Genomic DNA, 18434 nt, shown 5'->3' with positions numbered 1-18434 from the left:
AGCTCCTAGGATCCTTCAGGTCTCAACCTATATGTCACACCTCAGGGACACCTCCCTGGACCCCTTTGCCATTATAAGTTATATACTCCCATCTGGCTTCTCTCCAAACACCCTCTTATTTTCCCTTGAGCTCTGACCCCAACTTCCAATCATACAGTCACTTGTATAGTTATGCCTCTATTGGCCACTGCTCTGGAAGCTCCTCAAAGGAAGGAACAACATTGATTATATTCAACAGTGTCTACCCTGGTACCTGACTCATGACTGGCACTAACTAAATATTTTTACAGTGAACAAATGATTGATTACAAGACCACCAAGCCAGGCATGGCAGTACCAGCCAAGAACCCAGTCCCCTTGACAACCCATCTCCTGCTCTCTTCCACGACTTTCAGCTTCCCCTCATTTGGTCTCCCCAGATGCTCTCAAGGGAGGCAGTTTGTGGAGGGGAATACATCTGATGGCCCCAACTCAACCCCTAGCATAGCTGGAGCCATCTCCAGGCAAGGGTTTTCTCCACATTCGCTTCAGCTTCTTTGTCTATAAAATGGAAAAACAGTTGTTACCTACCTGGGTAGGCACAAGGGTTGAACGAGGAAGGAAACTATGTGAAGGGCTGAATGGGGGCAGAGTCATGAAAAATGCCGGAGAAATGGAAGACCATGGGTTTGCCACTGGTGCCCTTGTCATGCACTGAAGCCGTTGCATGGAGAGGTAGCAGCACATGAGTGACTGAAAGTATGCCCTCTGGAAGCAGACTGAGCTGTGTTCAAATCCAGATCTGTCAGTTACTAGCCTTGTAACCTTCAGCAAATGATCTTGGCTCTCCAAGCCTCAGTGTTCCTATCAGTAAAAGGGGGATAATGAAAGTGGCCCCTCTTAGGGTTCTGGCCCAGGTGAGAGTTGGATACACATTAGCTCTTCTTGTCATATATCTCTGTTTTTCAGCAGCAGGCATGTAACAGGCAGTCTGTGATGTTTGCTAAATGGGGAAGCGGTGGGGCCTGGGAGGGTGGGCAGGGGGAAGCAGCTTCCATTAGGGGAGAGGGAGAGAAGGAAAGAGGTGATGCTAATCTCTTTTCCCTTCTAGAGCCAGGAGAGGCCAAGAGAGACAGAGACAGGGGTCTGGGGACAAAGGACTAAAGATTAAGTGGCAAGGAGACTTTGGGAGGTGGCAGGGACAGTGATGGGAGGGTGAGGTAGAGCTGGTCGCCCCATCCGTGATCTAAGTCCACAGAGCCTAGGAGGGTGAAGGGGAATTACACAACTGAGCTGTGACCAGTTACCAGGGGAGACAAGGACCAATTGTGGACCTGCCCCTAACCTAGGAAGACCATGTTATGGAACACAGTCGTCTTCCCCAATGCCTGTCATCCTTATTGGATCCAGAAACTAGAATGCAAGAGTGATATGATATGGGTCTCCCCCAAGCTCCTCGCCCCTTCCTCAGATGTTTATTAAGGATGGCCTTGGGCCAGGAGCTGGTAACTGTGGGAATGCTCTAAGTTGAGTGTGTTGGCAGTTGAGGGGCAGCACAGAAACACAGAAATGTCTCTATGTCCCCGTTCCCCATCCAGTACTTAGCATCGGGGAAGGAGGCTTCTGGGAAGGCCAGGTCAAAGGTCGTGTTGGCTGGTTCCCCTCTGACTGCCTGGAAGAAGTGGCGAATCGCTCTCAGGAGAGCAAGCAAGGTAATGCGGAACCCCCAGCACTGTTCAATGGACCCTAGGATTCCCACGTCCACTCCTTTCCCTTCCTAATGGGGGTGGGGTACTGGGAGGTAGATGGGAAGACTTGGGCCAGGAGCTCTAGGGCTGGGCTTGTGGTTTCCAAAACAAGAGTCCAAGGTTGTCTGTTGTCGCCCTGCAGAAAGCCGCAGTGACAAGGCAAAGAGACTCTTCCGGCATTATACCGTGGGCTCCTACGACAGCTTTGATGCCCCAAGGTAAATGTCCTTACACCCTCGGGCAACCCCCCTCACCCCAAGTTCCCTTCACAATGTACACCTTTAAATATTTCCATCACCTCTAAGCCCCCTTTCTAATCTATTCCTTCTCAAGTTTGATCCAGGGGTGGGATAAGCCAGAATTAGCTTCAGACAGTACAGCCCAACCCCAAACCATCTTCGGCAGCCACTAAGACTGCCCAGCTCTGGGGTAGCCAGAGACAACGGGGTGGTCAGGGCAGGGGGGGGATGCCTGGGGGGGCCGGGGCGCTCTTATGTCTGGCTGGCTGGAGGCCCTTGTCTCCTTCATGTGCCCCATCTCTGTGCAGTCATGTGCAGCGGGAATGTGTGTGTCCCATGCACCGGTGTGGGGAGGGTGCAGTCAGGGCTGGGTGGGATTGGGGTGAGGAGAGGGGTGCACTGACACCTTTCCCCTCCCTGGCTGCTGGCTGACTTGCTTCGGAAGCTTAATGGATGGGATTGGCCCAGGGAGGTGAGAGGCGAGGGGCAGGGAGGGGATGGGGTCAGGAGGGGAAGGACGGGGTGCCTGGGGGGGCGTGTGAACGTGTGTGTGCACGACCAGAGCTGAGGTTTCTTGGTGTGTGAACGTGTGTCTCTGTAGGTGTGCATGACACGCATCTGTGTGCATGTGTGGCCTGGATGTACCTGTACCTATGCCCGGGGCTGGAGGGTCTGCCCTGCTCTGTATATACTGGTGCCTTTGTGGCTATGATGACTGTGGGGCTGGCTCTGCACATCTGTGCTTCTCTGAATCTGTGGGCAAGCACCACAGGGCATGTCAGTGAGTCTGCTCACACACATGGACAGGTGGGTCTCTGCACACATCCGTCCCTCTCTGTGCATGTCACTGTGCGTGTGTACTCGCACATTAACGTGTGTGCATGCATGTGCGTCTGTCTGATTGATCTGAGATTCAGGACCTGGGATGTTGGGGGAGGGAAGGGCAGAGGAGGGGAGGATTCCAGGGCTTGGGCCTCCAGAAGGACAGGGCTGTGGGGGAGGGAGGGTCATAATTTGGTGTCTAAAATATGACACTCTCCTCCACTGCTCCCCCCAATCCAGGGAAGGGTCCCCTTGTGCGTAGCATCCTTCCATTAAATGTGTCCAAACCTACGTGTCTGTGTTCTGGCCAGTGGGGATGGGTCGGGGATGGGGGGGACAGAGAAATGGCAACATGGGGAGAGAGGGTGGGGCTGGGGTGCCACCCTGCGCCCCGAGTGTCTGAGGCGCTTGACCGTTGTGCGTGTTTGCCTGGCACGTCTCCGGCTCTGGGCACCGGGTGAGTATTGGGGTACACCCCCCCACACCCCGAGCTTCTATGTCGGCCTCTGCTTCTTGTCTACCAGTGTCTCTCTGGGTCTCTCCTTGGCCTCCGTCTGTGGGGGTCACTTGTCCTACCAGCTGAAGGCGGGTGGTCCCCGTCACCCTCAGCTTCCTCCTTCTACTCTGTCTTGTCAATGGGCTTCCTCCCCTACTCCTCCGTGCCTCTCGCTGGCTCCCACGTGCTGCTGTGTGTGTGGTGCGTCTGAGCTTCCCCTCCTCCTGCCTCCCCGCTGTTCCCGGACCCTGTCTGCGCTGGCCTGGCCTGTGCTGTGCGATGCGCCCTGCAGCCAGGGCCCAACCCCAGCCTCCCTGCCGGAGCTGGACGGTCCTTCCGTGTGTCTCCCCTCCTGTCGTGTGCCGCCCCCTCCCCGCGCTGGCTCGGGGTCCACGCTCTCTCGGGGAGCTGTGGTGGTGTGTTCGCCCCTCCGCCTGGGCTTCTCTGGTGGGGGAGGGGTGTTGCTCATGGCCTTGGGGCCCAGTCTGAATGTCCTGGCCTTTCTTGCCGACCGTGTCGAGGTGCGTTGCGTGTTGGTCTGTGGTGGTGGGCTGCGTGTCCCCGCCTGGGGCCTCTCTCACCCGCGGTGTCCCTGCCGGGGAAGCGGGGCTCCGTCCGCGCGTCCGTGCACGCGGCTGCGAGGCATCTTGTGTGATGTTGTGCCTCCCTCTCCCCGCGCTCTCTCGCTCTGCACCTGCGCGGGAGGGCTCTGGAGGGGGGAGGGGGATTAAGGGGGGGCTCAGACCGGAAGTGCCTCCCCTTCTCCTCCCCCCTCCAAGCCTCGCCCCTCCCCCTTCTCCCGCCAAGGGGGCCCCCGCGTTCCCCTCCCGGCCCCCTCCCCCCTGCCCGGCCCCCTCCGCCGCCCGGCGCAGGACGCCAAGGGGTTAAGCCTCGCGCCCGCCGCCCGCCTCCGGAGCTGTCCGCGGTGCTGAAGCCGGCGCCGTCCGCGGTCCTCGCGCTACCGCCGCGGCCCGACCCCGCGCCCCGCGCCCCCGCGCCCCCCGGCATGTGAGCCCCCGGCCCTGCCCTCCCTCCCGCGGGAGGGGGTGCGCGCCCCCTCCCCCTCCCCCCTCCCGGCGCGGGTCAGCATGAGGCGGGGCCTGGGGGCCCGGACACGGGGGTTCGGCCGAGCGGGTACGGGGACGCGGCGGCGGCGGCGGCGGCGGGGGCGGCCGGCACCGGGACCCGGGCCGGGGCTGGGGCCGCGGCGGCGATGGCTTTGTCTGCGGTCGGCGGCGGGGGTCTCGGGGGCGGCCCCGGTGGGAGCTCCCTGCCGCAGCCGCCCCCCGCGCTGTCCTCCAGCTGGCCAGCCCTGGGGCCCCGGCGGCGCAGCGTCTGGTACATCTACAGGTAACGGAGCGCGCCGCCTCCTGCTTTGCGGGCCGGCCGGCAGGCCCCGGCCCGCGGTGGCGACCCTCCCCCGCCGCTAAACCCCAGCCCCAGGGCCTTTCCCCTTCCCCCAACCCGCCCCTTCCCCTCCGCTCCTCTTCCCTAACCTTCTCTCAGCCCGAAATCCCTTTCGGGCCCCTGGTCTCAACCCTTCTCCTCTCCATCTTCCTCCCTGGAATCCTCTCCCCGACCCTCCCCCCTAATACGCACTCGTCAGCCCTGGGAATCTTTTCCTCCACCCCCTCACAGGCCCTTCCAGGCCCCCCTCTGCTCTTCCCCCAAGACCTTCCTCCCAGCAGGCCCCCTAAACCGACCCCCCTCCAGGATTTGGAGCCCACTCGCCTTTCTGCCGCCCCTTAGCGCCCCCATTCCCCGGAGCCCTCCCTGTGGGGAGCCACCGTGGCTTACCCGCATCCGCCTACATCCCAGGCCCCTGTCCCTCTGATCCCCACATCCCCACACCTCTTCACGGTGTTGGCAAGTCCCCCCATTCATACCCCTTTCTCCCATTCACAGTCATCCCCCCTCCATCACACACGCATCCCGCCCCCGGCTTCCCCTCCCCTCCTCTTTTTCCGCTGCGTGTCACTGTGCGACGGTGCGTGTGTCAGTGTGGCTGTGTCGATATGCGTGTGTGTGACTGCCTGCAGCCGCGTGCGGGTGTGTGCGTGTGTGTGTGAGTGAGAGAGAGAAATGGAGAGATGGTGGGCTACCAGCCCACCCCCCAACTGTGTCCATCTGTGTGTCCCTGTGTGACAGCGTCTGTCTCTGTATGACTTGGAGCGACAGCGAGGCTGTCTGGGACTGTGTGTGTGTGTGTGCGTGCGTGCGTGTGTGTGTGTGTGTGTGGTGTGTGCTGGAGTGGGTCTGTCCCAGGGACTGCGGCTGTGCTTCCCAACACCCACCCTCCTGGGCCTGGCCTACCCCTCCCCCACAGGTCCCTACTTCAAGGGTCCATCCTGTGTCTCTGTCCCCATGTGCTCCTCCCCCCTGCCCCCTTGCCCCCGGGGGTCTGTGCATGTCAGGAGTACTTGAGTCACTGGCTCTGCCCTCTGCCCATGTGGGGCACGTGTGCTGAGCCCCGGCTGAGCTGCATGGGGAGCCGCATCCGCTTGTGTGTGCCACTTCTCAGCATGGGGAGGGGGGCTGGCGTCCCTGTGTGGGGGCCTCTGGGCAGGTCATGGACACGGGTACGTGGGAAGGGGCTGAGTGCGGGGTTGGGGGTGCGCCGTGCACAGCAGCAGGCTCTGGGCTGGCGGACCCTGGGTGTGTGAGAGGGACGTTGGGGTGGGGAGGGGAGTGCAGGCCGCTGCAGTGCCCCTGTGTGTGGGATCCAGTGAACAAGAGCTGGCTGCTGAGCTCCGGAGGCCGCTCAGGGTCGCTTAGGGATGGCCTGGGGAAAAGCATTGTGTGAGCTCCTGCAGGGCAGGTAGTCAGCCAGAGGGAGCCTGAATGGGGTGCTGCAGGGGCAGCCAAGATGGGGGGCAAGGGGGAGGGACTAGAGGGGTCTGGGTAGGAGGTGCAGGGTTGAGAATGGAACAGGGGAGAGTGGGGATACTGAAGTGGGGGAGGGGTGGAGGCTGGAGCACCGAGGGTTCGGAGCAGAGAAATGGGGTGGGGAGGGAATTCAGGGAATGTTGGGGGGGTATTTGGGGGTGGGGATTTGGGCAGTAGGGGGAGAATACCAAGAGGACGCAGGGAATGTAAATGAAACGCAGCTGCCAGTAAACGCAGGCGGGAGGGCATGTGGTGAAGTGAGTCGAGGGGGCAGAAATAGGTGGAGGTTTCCACGGATGCAAAAGAGGGTACCCAGGAAGTATGAAAGGGACCAGAGGTACTTTAGGGGAGCCAGTGAGATTACTTACGGAGGTGCAGGAGGGTGTGGGAAGGGTGAGGCCAAAGGATGAGGGAGAGGTGGCAGGACAAGGGTGAGGAGGCTACAGAGGTCTGAGGAGGATGTTTAGGGGGAAAGGGGGGTAGGGTGTGTCAGGGGACACGGGAAATGGGGGGATGGCTCCATACGGTGTGAGGAGGGCTTGTGGGAGTCAGGGATGAGGGGGGTGGGTTAGGGCGATGTGGAACCTCAACATGGCATGGAGGAGTAGGGAGTGAGGTGCAGAGAGGAGGGGTACACAGGAGTTGGGGAGAGGGAGTTTAGAGGTACATGGAGCTGTGGGAGCAAGAGAGCAGTTGGGAAGTTCAAGGAGACTGTGGTGGGATGAGGGCAACACCACGTATGTCCTAGCTGGGGATTGGGTGAGGGAGTCATGGAGCAGAGAGGGGAATGGAGCATGTGTAGGATAGGGGGTGGTTGAGAAGCAGGAACAGGGTGGGTCTGGATGTGGTTGGACCCCCCTCCCTGCCTCAGATCACCACTGGTGTGTGTGTGTGTGTGTGTGTGTGTGTGTGTGTATATATATATATATTTATTTATCTCTGGTGAATTCAAATCTTGGCTTTGACATTTTTCTAGCTGGTGTCATCTTGAGCAAGTTATTTCTCTGTGCCTCGGTTTCCCCATTTATAAAATGGGAAGAATAACAGTCAACCCTTCCCTGGGTTGTTGTGAGGACTAACTGAATACATAAATGGAAATATATAAATGCAAAGTGCTTGGAATCATGGCTGGCATTCAGTAATAATTCGATAAGTGTTCCTCATTGTCATGGTGTTACTGCCACACCCTGGGATGAACTCCAGGTGCTGCAGGGCCGAGCTCAGGGTGGATTCCGAGCAGATGGATATACGTGCTCAAGGTATTTCGGTGCTGTGGAGTGGAGGGTATTACCACTGCAGTTACCCGAGTATTCTCTTGGGTATTGTTGAAGAGTGATACTCACTGTGTGACCTTGTACAAGTTACTTAACTTTTCTGTGCCTCTGTTTCCTCACCTATAAAGTGAAACTAGGGCTGGGTGTGGCAACTCATGCCTGTAATCCCAACACTTTGGGAGGCTGAGGTGGGAGGACTGCTTAAGTCTAGGAGTTCACGACCAGCGTGGGAAAGATAGTGAGACCCCCATCTCTACCAAAAAAAAAAAGATTTTTTTAATTAGCTGGCCATGGTGGCAAGCACCTGTAGTCCTAGGTACTTAGGAGGCTGAAGTTGGAAGATCCTTTGAGCTCGGGAGTTTGAGGCTACAGTGAGCTATAATTGTGCCACTGCACTCCAGCCTGGGCAAGAGAGTGAGATTCTGTCTCAAAAAATATGAATAAATACATAGATAAAGTAGAACTGGTACTTATCCCTGCCCCAGAGGCTGGTTATGAGAAGACAATTTAATGATCTATCTGTGAAGGGCTTCAGATACTGCCCAGCCAATGGCAAGTGCTCCTTCTTGGCATATTGATATGGGAGTTTTATTGACTATATTGGCTGACATTTGGGGAAGGCTTATGTATGGGGTGTGAGGCTGATGAGGGGGCAAGAGAGATTCCAGAGGGGAGGGAGAAAGATGAAGGAAGGGAGGGGTTTGTGGCATGAGTGAAAGAAAGTGAGGTTGCCTCCAGTGAGGAAGGGTGCTGCTGGCTGCTGGGGGGCCTTGGAGACCTGGAAGAGATACAGGAGGAGGAGTAAGAAGGTGAGAATGGGGACATTACAGAATGCATGGTTAGAAACAGGCAGCTCTGACCTCTGAGCCAATTTCTGTGTCCAGTTTCCCCGTCCACTCGCTGTTCCGGCCTTCTCGGCCCCTTTCCTCCCTTCCCCTCTCCCTTTTCCTACCCTCATTCACCCCTTTCAGCCCCTTCCCTCCTTCTCTGCCAACACCTCTCTATCCAGGGGAGGAAGACATGGCGGGTATGGTGTGGATGAGTTTACTGAACTGTGATGAACTTTGAGCGAGGACTGTTGCTGGAGTATGTACATGTGAACATGCGTGGTGTTAGGTGCACTGAGGTGCCACAAGGAGGGTGGCAGCAGGAAGGGAGGACACGTGCACATCCAGAACCCTGTCGCCATGGTGCAAATGTATGGATTTTTACAAGGGGAGCCATGGGGGTCCTGGGAGCATACAGGGGTGCTTGTGGGGGTGGTACCTAAATACAGTGGAGCACAGTAAGTATTATTGGCATTTGCTGGGATGTATGTGTTCAGAGGGCGTGTTATGGGAATACACTGAGATCCGAGTGAGGGGGAGTTATTATTGGAACATACTGGGATGTGTGGGGGTTGCCGAAACATACTGGAGTATTCGAGGAGGGCTGTTTTGCTGAATTTGTGGGGGCAGGTAATTGGGGAGCATGCTTGGCTATGATTGGAGTGTATTAGGGCCACATGGATGTTACTCGGATCTGGGTATTATTGGAATACACTGGGATTGTGAGGGGGGGAGGTGCTACAAGTGTGCCCTGGGACAGGCTTTAGACAGTGCTGAAGGAAGCTCAGCACAGCAGAGCACGCGTTCCAGTGACTCCTGGGTGTTCTTGGGTATTCTGAAGGCAGTGGGGTTGCAGCCAGGGTGTCTGAGTATTCCTGCTGTAGACTGGGGTGTCGGATCCCCTGGGAATGGAATGGATGTATATTCCTGAGGTGTACAGTGGTCATGTCAGGAGTTTGGGGCTGTTTGAGTGAGCGTTGAGATCCATGAACTGTATCTGAGTTTCATTGACATTTCCTGGGTACGTGAGCCTTACCCAAATGTGCTGGTGGCATTTGATGGCTTTACTGGAAACTACCACCCATATTCATGGGTGCTTTGCATTTTACTATAATAGAATATGCTGACTGCATGCAGTAGCTCCATTTGAGATGCACCAGGGAATACAGAAGACAGTGCTGTCCACGGGGAGCTTTGCAGCAATGGAAATGTTCTATATCTGTACTGTCCAATGTGGTGGCCACCAGCCATGTGCAGCTTCTGCACACTTGGAAATATGGCCACTGTGACTGAGGAATTGAATTTTTCCATTTGATTTTGATTAGCTTTCATAAAAACAGCCACGTGCACCTAGTGGCCACCATATTGGGCAGTGCAGAATTAGCAATTTTACCCTGTGTGGGGTTCTTGGGAGGTGACATATGTATAAAGGAATTTTGAGGGGTATCATCAAAGTACATGAGTCCTCTTCACTTAACACTCTGACCTAAGGACATCGAGCAGATAATATTGAGCACCTACTATGTGCCAGGCACTGTGCGAAATACTAAATGTGTATTACCCCCACTGGATTCCCACTGCAACCCCATCAGGTAGGATCTGTGATAGCCCCCCATTATAGATGAGGGAACTGAGGCACAAAAGGTTAAAGTTGTGGGCTCAAGGTCATAGGCAGGAAGTGACTAGCAGGGACCCAAGCCTGGCTGTCTGGTAATCTGGAAGCTCTTCTCCCCATCCTCCCCACTGTGCCTGGTGCTGAATGGATGGGTGGATGGATGCATGGATGGATGAATGAGGAGAGAGGGAGTGAGAGAGAGAGCATGCCGGCTCTGAGGGGGAAGCCCATCAGGGCTGCTGCTAGCATACACACACAGAGTGGGTGACAGAGATCCTAGGAGATGCAATTAATGGCCCTGGAGCAGAGGTTTGGGTCTGGGTTGCCGGGTGGGGGACAGCCTCTGTGTCTCATGATGTCTTCTCCACTCCCCCCACCACCCCCCCATTTCTCCTGCCTCCCTGCCAGCGATTACATCATTAAGGAGAAGACAGTCTTGCTGCAGAAGAAGGACAGTGAGGGGTTTGGGTTCGTGCTCCGGGGGGCCAAGGGTGAGTGCCAGACGGGGAGGGGATGGGAGAAGGGCTCTGTGACCCCAGAAGCAGGGCTGGAAATGGGGGCTGGAAAGGGGAAGGGACCCCAGCCCGCCCACCACCCCACCCCGGGGTGCTGGTCCCTCAGCTGCGGTGAGGCCTCCGTGACTTGGGTCTGAGCCCCATCCCCTGCTCGGCCTCTCCACCTCCTCCCCTCCGACCCCGCCGGCTCCTCCCTGTCTGCAGCGCAGACCCCCATCGAGGAGTTCACCCCCACCCCGGCCTTCCCGGCGCTGCAGTACCTGGAGTCGGTGGATGAGGGTGGCGTGGCATGGCGAGCTGGACTGCGAATGGGAGACTTCCTCATCGAGGTCAGTCCAGGCCCCCTCTCTTCCCTGGGACCCTGTGACAAGTTCCCAGACCCCCTCATGATTCACACCAGGATCTGGCTGCCCAGTTTTATTCTCCTTTGGCACCAGGATTCCCAGCCCCCTGCCCACCCCCCAGCCAGCCTCTGCTTTCCCCAGCGATTCCATCTAAAGGCCTCTGAGGCATCTCAAAAGAGTGACACAGAGCTGTCCCCAACACATACACAATACCAGGGGATGGCCAGGCACAGCAGCTCACGCCTGTGATCCCAGTGCTTTGGGAGGCTGAAGCAGGTGGATTGCTTGAACTCAAGAGTTTGAGACCAGCCTGGGCAACATAGCAAGATCCTGTCTCTTAAAAAAAAAATTAGCCGGTGCTGTGTGCCTGAGGTCCCAGCTATTCAGGAGGCTGAGGTGGGAGAATTGCTTGAGCCCAGGAAGTCGAGTGTGCAGTGAGCCATGATTGGGCCACTGCACCCCAACCTGGGTGACAGAGAGAGACCCTGTCTTTTAAAAATAAAAGTAAATAAATAAATAAATAATAAATAAATACTGGGGACAAGGAGGGAGGGGGAAGTGAATAGGGTAGGCTGAGCCTCTTCCCCAACCCTGGTGCCAGGGAGGGTGGGAAAGGGGTCTTGCCCAGGGAGGCGGTGGTATGAAGGGTCGGAGGGAGAGGAACATAGCCCAGAGGGCCATGGACAGGGCAGCGCAGGAGGCATCCTCCTTGGGGTCTCTGAAGCTGCAAGCACCCCTCCCCTCGTCTACTCTGTGTGATCTGGGGGTGTCTGTGCCACAGGTGAACGGGCAGAATGTGGTGAAGGTCGGCCACCGACAGGTGGTGAACATGATCCGCCAAGGGGGCAACACGCTGATGGTGAAGGTGGTGATGGTCACCAGGCACCCGGACATGGATGAGGCAGTGCACAAGAAAGGTGCTCCTGCGGCCACTCTCGCAGCCACCCCACTGCCACCAGGCTCAGCCCTGTGGGAGCCCCGGGGCTGGTTGCTGCTGCCCAAGGCCTTCCCTTCCCTAGCACTGCTTCTCCATGACCCTTGTGGGGAGAAACTGAGGCAGGGAGGGCTCCGCACGCTGGCAATGGCTATTCTCTGAGCCCTGGGAGCCCTGTGGTGGTAGAGGGTGGTGGGGGCATCTCCCCCATGATACTGATGCCTCCCCTCATCACCTTTTCAGCACCCCAGCAGGCCAAGCGGCTGCCGCCCCCAACCATCTCCCTGCGTTCCAAATCTATGACCTCAGAGCTGGAGGAGATGGGTGAGCCTGTGGGGCTGCTGAGGCCAGGGGGCCGGGGGGAGAGGGGAAGGAGGGCTGGACCATCCCTTGAGTTCGTTAGTGTTGTTAGTGACCAGGGGTCCTTGTCCTCATCCTGTCCCCAGTACATGGGTCGGACTCTGGCCTGTGTGTGTGTGTCTCTGGGAAGGGGTGTCTGAGAGACGACTTTCCTCTGTGCTCTTGTATCTGTTTCTCTGTTGGGGTCTCTCTCAGGGTCTGTATGTACCCTCTCTGCGGGTCTCTCTGTCTCCTTCCTTCTGTCCCACCTCACCCCCAAGCCCCATTCAACATCTCTCCCTCCACCAGCTCCCCCCAACCCCCAATAACAGAGGAAAGCGAGCCCCTCCCTCCAGACAAGGCCGAGTGGACCTGGGGGTCCCATTTCCCCTGACAGGGGGCTGGTCGGACAGCTGACCGCCCCCACCCCGGGGCCCCGAGGGAGGCGGGCTTCCAGATAGGGGGCCCCTCACCTTCCCCTGACGTCCTAACTCTTGGCTCCTCTACTGCCTCTCCCCCGGGCTAGTCTCCCCCTGGAAGAAGAAGAGTGGTGAGTGGGCACAGGACTGGCGGGAGGGCCCCCGTCTCCCGACCCCGCCGGCGGACTCGCCCCTCCCCGACCCCGGCCCCTCACTGCCCCTCTCGCGCCCGCCACGCCCACTGGCCCGCACCTGCTGGCCACGCCCACAGGCCGAGCCCGCTCCGCCCCGCCCCCGGGGGCTCCCTGGGCTTCATCCGTGTTCTTTGCCCACAGAGTACGAGCAGCAGCCGGCGCCGGTGCCCAGCATGGAGAAAAAGCGGACCGTGTATCAGATGGCTCTCAGTAAGACGGCCCAGCCCTGCTCCTCGGGATGCCGGGCCCCAGCCCCGGCATCCGCTGCATCCCTGTCCCACCATGAACCCCACGGCGCCCCTCACCTTCCTGCCGCAGAGAGGCTGCGATCCCACCTCCCCTCCCTCCGCCCGCCCTCTCCCGACGGCTGCCCGTTCCCTGCCCGCACCCCTTCCCACCCTGGGTGCTGCCCACTGGGCTGGGAGATTGTGTCTCCAAGCGGGACTGCCCGTCCACCTGGACCCAGGCAGGGCTGCCCTTTCCTGGTTGATCCAGGTGCTGGATGAACTGCAGGCGGCAGCTCTGGTCTTTGCGGCCCGGGTCAAAGCAAACTTCATTTCATTGTCTTCCCACCTCTGTTCGTTCATCTCCCCCTAGACAAACTGGACGAAATCCTGGCCGCAGCTCAACAGACCATCAGTGCAAGCGAGAGCCCTGGTCCCGGTGGCCTCGCGTCCCTGGGCAAACACCGACCCAAAGGTTTCTTTGCCACTGAGGTAGGCGGCCTGGTGTGGGGAGGAACTGCCAGGAGGGAGGCGGTTCACACACCAACCTGGAGCCTTTCTCTTTCCAAAACCCTCCTGATGCCTCTGTGCTTTAGGCTGGTCCTGGAGGGGCGACACGCATCCTAGGGTTTCCTCCTTTCTCCCAACTTTGGAGACCTCGTTTCCTCCTTATCCCCTTTCCCTCAAATCCCATCTCTGTCCTCTTCTCTCTCCACTTTCCACCCCTGCTATTATACTTGCGCTCTTGCCCCGCCTCTTTCTGTCCCTCTGCGTCCCATCTTAAGGGTCTCAGGGAAGGCAAAATGATGTCATGGATGGAGATTCCCCGGCATAATAATAGATACCCAACACGTAGTACTTATTAAAATATGAATGGTCATGTCTGTTGCCATTCTGTCTGCCTCTCCCCACAACCAGAGGCCAACCTGTAGGGGGTGTTGATAATTTGGGGGACACTGCATTTTATTTTATTTTTTAATTTTTATTTATTTATTTATTTTGAGACTGAGTCTCACTCTGTCGCCCAGGCTGGAGTGCAGCAGGGCAAGCTTGGCTCACTGCAACCTCTGCCCCCCCCCACCCCGGTTCGAGCGATTCTCCTGCCTCAGCCTCCTGAGTAGCTGGGATTACAGGTGTGTGCCACCATGCCTGGCTAATTTTTGTATTTTTAATAGAGACAGGGTTTTGCCGTCATGGCCAGGCTGGTCTCAAACTCCTGGCCTCGAGTGATCTGCCCGCCTCAGCCCTCCAAAGTGCCGGGATTACAGGCGTGAGCCACCAGCCAGACACCAAATTTTATATGGATTATCTCATTCATTCCTTAGATTCATCCTGGGAGGTACACGAGGTTGTTAGCCCATTTACAGAGGGGGAAACTGAGGCTCAAGGAAGGAGGGGGGATTTTAACCCAGGCAGGCAGCCCTCTGAACCCATGGTCCTGCCACAGCCCTGGCTATCCTGGTAGGGTCCTGCTGCTCCCTTCCTGGATGTTGCCCCTACTCCACTGGGCTGTGTGCCTTCCCTCCAACACATCCCCCACTAGGCTTGCCAGTGCCACCCCTTACCGTCCAACTGTCTCCTCCAGAGGCCACGCTCTGCCTTGCTCCTCCCTTCCCGCTTCCTTCTTCTCTGCCCAGTCCCCATCCTCTGGCCGCATCCACCACGTAGTGGTCAGGGGTCCATTTACTCTAAAACTGGGTCCTTTGGCTTTTAGGGGGTCATGGATCTCTTTGGCAGGCTGCCGTGGTCCTTCTCAGAATAATGCTTATAAATGCATAACATGAAATAACAAAAGAGGCCAGTTACACTAAAATGTAGTTTCTCAAAATATTTTTCAAAAGCAAAATTTGTGATATCATAATATCATCTTTTTTTGTCAACATGTTAGACATTGGCGGTGGATTTTAACAACTCTAATTTCAAAATCATGAGGAGCATAAACACTATTTTGGGAAATCTGCACCACTGTGATGGGATATGGAGATATCTGTGATTCCTACTGGGGATACAGGCATGGGTCTTGCTGAAACTAGCATGGTTTGCTGCTTACATATTTAAGTGAGGAAAGGTTGAGTTTTTGTTGGAGGATGATGAAAATGAAGACGTAGGATTTTTTTTTTCCTGTACAAGTGCACAGGCCCCTGAAGTCTATCCACAATCCCTCATGCTCTGGAGGGGCTCGTACTTTTATAAAAATCAAGAGTAGGAGGCTGGGCTTGGTGGCTCACGCCTGTAATCCTAGCACTTTGGGAGGCTGAAGTGGGCTGATCACCTGAGGTCAGGAGTTCGAGACCAGCCTGACCAACGTGGAGAAACCCCATCTCTACTAAAAATACAAAAATTGGCCGGATGTGGTGGCATGTGCCTGTAATCCCAGCTACTCAGGAGGCTGAGGCGAGAGAATCGCTTGAACCCGCGAGGCGGGGGTTGCAGTAAGCCGAGATCGCACCATTGCACTCCAGCCTGGGCGACAAAAGCGAAACTCTGTCTCAAAAAAAAAAAAAACTTCTTCCTTATACGGAGTCCAAATCTACCTCCCCTGGGCTCTTACCTTTTTTGACCCTGTTTCCTCCTCCTGTGATCTTCTTCTATCCTCACCTGCCCTGCAGCAAACTTCTCATAATTCCTCAACAAACTTCTTCACAACCAGCTTTAAGAAGGAAAGGGCGGTACAGAAACAGAAAGAAAGACAGAGCATGCACATTCCCATTTTACAGAGGATGAAACAGTCTTAGAGATTTGCATTCACTTGCCTGAGACCTTTCTTCAAGTGTGTCACTAATCAAGACAGAACCAAAGTCCAAGACCTCTTCCTGTCCGTCATGGTTTCTAACATCTGCGCTGTTGACACAGTTGGCCCTCATGATTCCCAGATTCTGTGTTTGCGAATTTGCCTACTCGCTGAAATTTATTAGAAGCCCAGAATCAATACGCGAAGGGCTTTTGTGATTATTCTTGGACAGGCGCAAAGCAGAGAAAATCTTGAGTAGCCCTATGTGTGGGTTCCCAGACGAGGCTGAACGAGGGTGCCTTCTCATTTCGGCTCTTATACTGTGAACGAGTGTCTTTTCTCGGTCTGTTTAGTGCCACGTGCTTTGCATCTTTGGGCCTTTTAGTGGTGATATCAGCGTTTAAAAGGTCCCCCAAGCATGGTGCTGAAGAGCTGTCTAGCGTTCCTAAGTGCGAGAAGGCCGTGATGTGCCTTATGGAGAAAATACGTATGTTAGAGAAGCTTCATTCAGGCATGAGTTAGAGCACTGGTGGCCAGGAGTTGGATGTGAATGAATCAACAATGTATATTAAATAAGGCATCCTTCAACAGAAACATGCATAAAACAAGGTTATGTATTGATTGGTTGAGGGAAATGTGTGGCAACCCCATATAACACAACTACCGCACATAGCCACAGTTGCCTGTATTTGGAGCTGCGTAATTCTTTGTTGTGGAAGCCTGTCCTGTGCATTGTAGGATTTTAGCAGCAACCCTGGCGTCTGCCATCCGGATGCCAGCAGCAAATACTGCCCAACGTCCTCTGGGGGGCAAAACTACCTCTCATTGAGAAGCACTGCCCTATATCATTCTAAGGTTAAAAGATTTTCAGGGCCGGGCGCAGCGGCTCACACCTATAATCCCAGCACTTTGGAAGGCCGAGGCTGGCTGATCCCTGGAGCTTAGTAGTTCGAGACCAGCATGGGCAACATGGCAAAAATCCCATCTCTACTAAAAATACAAAAAATTTGTTGGGCAGATGTGGTGGCACGCACCTGTAGTCCTAGCTACTCTGGGGACTGAAGAGGGAGGATCACCTGAGCCTCCGAGGTTGAGGCTGCAGTAAGCCATGATTGTGCCACTGCACTCCCGCCTGGGCAACAGAGACCACCCTGTCTCTAAAAAGCAAACAAACAAAAAAGATTAAAAAGATTTTCAGCCCCAGGATTATCCTAAGTGGACTTAGATTCAGGATGCTACCATCCATATTCACTCACTAAATTATTCAGTATTTATTGGAAGTCTGGAATGTACTCCCACTAATCCCATTTCTTCATGCCTCCCCCCAGTCTGTATTTTACACTCTCCTCCCTCTGAATTTCCCTCTCTGGGTCTCTAACCATACCCCAGGTGTTTCTGTTTGTTCCTGATCCCCCAGAAACTCTATATTAACAGACAAATGGGGATGCAAATCCTGACTTCCTCTAACTTAATTTGCCACCTTGGACCATGTTACTTAATTTCTGTGCATCTCAGTTTTCTGTTCTTTAAAATGGGGCTAAAGTGAAACTTGCCCAGTTCTTATGAGGGTTCCATGAGGTTAACTGTAACACAGCAAACTCCCAACAGAAGGTAAACCCCTCAGGATAGAAAACAGGCCAGGCTGGGCCGGGCGCAGTGGCACACACCTATAATCCCAGCACTTTGGGAGGCCAAGGCAGGCAGATCACAAGGGCAAGAGATCAAGACCATCCTGGCAAACATGGTGAAACCCCGTCTCTACTAAAAATACAAAAATTAGCTGGGCATGGTGATGTGCACCTGTGGTCCCAGCTACTTGGGAGGCTGAGGCAGGAGAATCACTTGAACCCAGGAGATGGAGGTTACAGTGAGCCGAGATCATGCCACTGCACTCCAGCCTGGCAATAGAGTGAGACTCCGTCTAAAAAAAAATTGAAAAAAGGAAAAGAAAATAGGCCAGGTACAGTGGTTCACACCTGTAATCCCAACACTTTGGGAGGCCAAGGCAGGAGGATCACTTGAGGCCAGGAGTTCGAGACCAGCCTGGGCAATGTAGTGAGACCCTGTCTCTACAAAATATTTAAAAATTAGCCAGTCATGGTGTGTGCTGAGGTGGGAGGATCACTCGAGCAAGGGAGGTCAAAGCTGCAGTGAGCCATGCTTGCGCCACTGCGCTCCAGCCTGGGCAACAGACTGAGACCTGTCTCAATAAATACATAAATTAATTCACTGAAGTAAAATAAACTAGAAAGTCCACAATGGCTCACCAGTGATCTCTGTGTATGCCTCCAGAGACCCCGCAACACCAGAGACCCCACAATAGCATATCAGACTGAGTGTAAATCTTTGATAAACTAATTAGAGCAAGTCCTGTTTTCATTAATTCAACAAATGCGCAGAGCTCCTGTAAAGTGCCAGGCAGCCACAGTTCTAGGTCTACCCTGCACGAACCCAGTTACAGGACAGTCAAGAGCCTAATCCTCAGGGAACTCACCCTCTGAGCTCCAAAGACCTCCACCCCCAGAGGAGCCCAGACACCAGCCAGTAATAAAACCAGCTGCCCACCTGCCCCTGCCTCCTAGAAATGAAACTCACAAGCACTCACCTGAGTTCTGGGAGACCTCCTTTCCCTCTGTGCCCAGAGGACCCATAGTCATTTGCCCTGTACATCCCCCTCGCCTTTTCTTCTCTCACCTCTTGGATCTGTCCCTGGGCCTTCTCCAGGCCCCCCTCTCATGTTGGAGGCTCTCTCTGCCGCCTTCTCTGCTCCTTCCCACCTGCCATTTTTATCTTTCCCGTTCTCTGAGTCAATGCAGATGCCCCTGCATGAGGTTTCTGCATCTTGGTG

At 55.6% G+C, this 18434-nt stretch overlaps 1 protein-coding gene across 4 annotated transcripts in view; it reads left to right on the top strand.

The window, feature by feature from the left end:
* Window positions 1-18434, top strand: part of SHANK1 (SH3 and multiple ankyrin repeat domains 1) — a 60875-nt gene that overhangs the window by 20479 nt on the left and 21962 nt on the right. For 2 of the 4 annotated variants that reach the window (XM_024351603.3, XM_024351606.2), the window contains exons 13-22: window positions 1578-1691; window positions 1870-1945; window positions 2412-2438; window positions 10295-10377; window positions 10606-10730; window positions 11527-11662; window positions 11923-12003; window positions 12545-12568; window positions 12773-12841; window positions 13229-13347. In XM_024351603.3, the coding sequence (XP_024207371.2) occupies window positions 1578-1691; window positions 1870-1945; window positions 2412-2438; window positions 10295-10377; window positions 10606-10730; window positions 11527-11662; window positions 11923-12003; window positions 12545-12568; window positions 12773-12841; window positions 13229-13347 (854 nt within the window). The remainder of the gene's footprint in view (window positions 1-1577; window positions 1692-1869; window positions 1946-2411; window positions 2439-10294; window positions 10378-10605; window positions 10731-11526; window positions 11663-11922; window positions 12004-12544; window positions 12569-12772; window positions 12842-13228; window positions 13348-18434) is intronic. The other 2 variants (XM_024351604.3, XM_024351605.3) reach the window with 2 other exon arrangements.

The sequence above is a fragment of the Pan troglodytes genome, chromosome 20, assembly GCF_028858775.2.
Source record: "Pan troglodytes isolate AG18354 chromosome 20, NHGRI_mPanTro3-v2.0_pri, whole genome shotgun sequence".
Classification (NCBI taxonomy): Eukaryota; Metazoa; Chordata; class Mammalia; order Primates; family Hominidae; genus Pan; species Pan troglodytes.
Note: the sequence above shows the minus strand (reverse complement) of the source record. Positions and strands in the feature narration are given on the sequence as shown.